General features: G+C 45.2%; 1 protein-coding gene across 1 annotated transcript in view; it reads right to left on the bottom strand.

Annotated features, from left to right (window-relative positions):
- Window positions 1–1,575, bottom strand: part of DIAPH3 (diaphanous related formin 3) — a 923,535-nt gene extending 921,960 nt beyond the window's left edge. Inside the window, exon 1 of the mRNA XM_042781617.1 lies at window positions 1,405–1,575. Within this exon, the coding sequence (XP_042637551.1) occupies window positions 1,405–1,575 (171 nt within the window). The remainder of the gene's footprint in view (window positions 1–1,404) is intronic.
- Between the last annotated feature and the right edge of the window lie 1,233 nt (window positions 1,576–2,808).

The following is a 2,808-nucleotide window of genomic DNA, read 5'->3' on the forward strand; positions in this document are numbered from 1 at the left end:
GACCAGAGGAGTCAGAGAAAAACTGGGATGTGGGTAATCCAGAGAGTAGTCTGTAAAAGGAGCAAAAGCCATTGCCCCAATGGATTCTTCTCATATTGAGCAGCTCTTTCACTGCCAAGTTAACCTTACCCTAGTTATTCTTCAGGACCTCTGGTAGCATAGTGCCTAAGGCACTTGACTACTAACCAGACAGCTGGCAGTTCAAACCCACCAGTCACTCCTAGGAAGGAAGGTTGGGCAATCCTACTTCTGTAGTGATACTGCCTCGGAAACCCAAGGAGGGGTCACTATGAGTTGGGGGCCGACTCGACGGCAGATAATAACAACAGTTATTCTTCAGCTCTGTCATGATAATAGTTGTCAAGGACACATTTGATCCTCCTGCAAAATAACTGAAAATGAGTAAAAGTTTGCCATTCCTATGGCCATCTTGCTTCTTAATCTAGCATAATTAATCCATGTCATTCCTCATTTTTAGTGTTCTGGTACATTTTATAGCTCTGCTCTGAGTTTTAGTCAACTGTCATTTTTAACTAAAACTTATATTTAGTGATTCACTCCTGGTTTACAAACTTTTATTGTCTAAATTTATGAATCATGAGTTAAATTTTTCAGTTTTTACTTGTCTACAGAGAAGACACATACTGTACTGTAAAATTTCACCTACCACTAAAAAATGTTTTTCAAGTTTAGTAAGTAAAATAAAGGTGTATTAAATTTTCAATTCTGTTGAACTCACCACAAATCAGTCAACCCACTAAGTGATATATTTACAGACATATGATTATCACATCCTTGGATATTCTTTCCCTAACACCAACCCAGCAAAATGATTTACAAGATGTTAAGGCATTTCTGTTGAGTGTTAAAGTAAATAAGAGAAGCAACCAGAATAGCGAGTTTCAAATACTTAGACTTCTTTCCAAACTAAACATTCTTTAGTAGTGACTGCATGGCCCGCCAACTAATAGAGCTGCTTCAGCTTGGAAAGTTCTATCTACGCTAAACAGTTGTTCTTGCATTAAAATATTAAGCAGGAAAAGAAACATTACTAAAAGTTCTCTTTGGTATGTCTCATATCCTTTTACATCGAAGGGAGTGGTCAATTTTAAAAATGCAATGTCCACCTAGATGACGTCAATACATATTCACTTGATTACTTTTTCACATCATCCTTAAGAAACTTGGTGCAACATGATGATCAATATATTTCTCAGAGTATCCAAATAGAATGGAACTCTGTTGTCATCAACCTATAAAAGGTGTGGCAGCTCTGGAAACAGATCAATATTTAGCTCCCCAGGGTCAAGCTCGGGGCCACCTTAAGCTGTCAGCCAAGACATAAGAGAATGAACTTGAAGGACCCTGAACCTGACCCGCAGCCCGTTCGCAGGACACACTTACAAACTTCGGGCGCTTCTCCCCAGGCTCCTCCGATCCGCCAGGAGCAAGAGGATGCTGGAGACCTTTCCTGCGCTGCATTTTGCTGTCCCGGCAGCCGCGGAGAGAGGCGGAGGACGGGTAGGGGGCCCTGGCCTTGGAGCAGTGATGCAGGTGCTGCTGGTGTCGCTCCATCCTTCGCAGCAATACCGGGGGTCGGAATGAAGGCAACCGCTCCGCAAGCCACAGCGAGAACAGAGACAATGACTGCTGGTCCCGCCACAGACTCGCCTACCCTGCTCCGCCGCCCACGTAGTCAAAGCGGCCAGTCCAACCGCTGCCGGAGGAGCCGCCGCCAACACATCCGAAAACTCCCGCCACTGTCGACTAGGTCTAGGCCAGCCAATCCCGCGGCGCCTTGTCAATGACACACTTGGGATCCGCCCCTTCCGGGTTCCCCGAAAGGGGATTGGCTATTCCGCCTCAATTTCTCTTTCAGTACTGCAGACCATTCAAACTAGTCACAATAAGAACCAAGGGCGGGGGGCGGGTTGGAGAAACCTGGAGGAGGTCACTTTCCAGGATTTGATTGGAATTTGGAGCATGCATTTGGAAGACCAGAAAGACCAGCTCTGCGCCAGCATTTTAGCAGCGCTCGAAGGTGAAATCATCTGTTAGTCGTGTTTGCCGGTCCACAGAGGTCCCAAAGTGCAGTGACTGCTGCGGACAGTAATTCTAGGATCCGTGCTTTCTGGGGTGCTCGGCGGAACAGAACGACAGTGACTATGACGCTCCAGAAGGATAAATTCTCAACACATTAACTGAGGGCCAAACTCAAGGCCACGTTGGTATGAAAGAGAGTTCCACAAAAAAAATAATATAGAGCTGATTCACAAAGCTCCCAGTCTCATGTGACTCGCAAACCCTTACACGGATACCAAAGTAATGTGAATGTTACATAGTAATTATTTAAAATGTTTTTTGAGGACAACGAGGAGGGAGATTGAATATGAAGGCTCAGATTTGGAAAAGCGAATGGGAGGGAGAATTCATGGGTTTCATGGGCGAAAAAGAGTGGTGGAGCTTTCCAGATAATGGTCATTCCATACAGCAGCAGGTCAAGATATCAAGAGTTACAGTGGAAAGAACTTTTAAGGGCTCGTGGTAAAAAAGCCTTGAACCGAAACAATGCAAAAGAATTTGGTGTATATACTCTGTTGTTGTTATGTGCCGTCGAGTCGGCCGGCCCCGACTCATAGCGACCCCTCCTTGGGTTGCCAAGGCAGTATCACTACGGAAGTAGATTGCCCAACCTTTCTTCCGAGGAGTGGCTGGTGGGTTTGAATCACCAGCCTTCTGGTTAGCAGTCAAGTGCCTTAGGCACTATGGTACCAGAGCTCCTTGTATATACCTTAGATCAAGCTATTA

This window comes from Orycteropus afer, unplaced genomic scaffold (assembly GCF_000298275.1).
Source record: "Orycteropus afer afer isolate SDZICR_OR568_19922 unplaced genomic scaffold, OryAfe1.0 scaffold00138, whole genome shotgun sequence".
NCBI lineage: Eukaryota > Metazoa > Chordata > Mammalia > Tubulidentata > Orycteropodidae > Orycteropus > Orycteropus afer.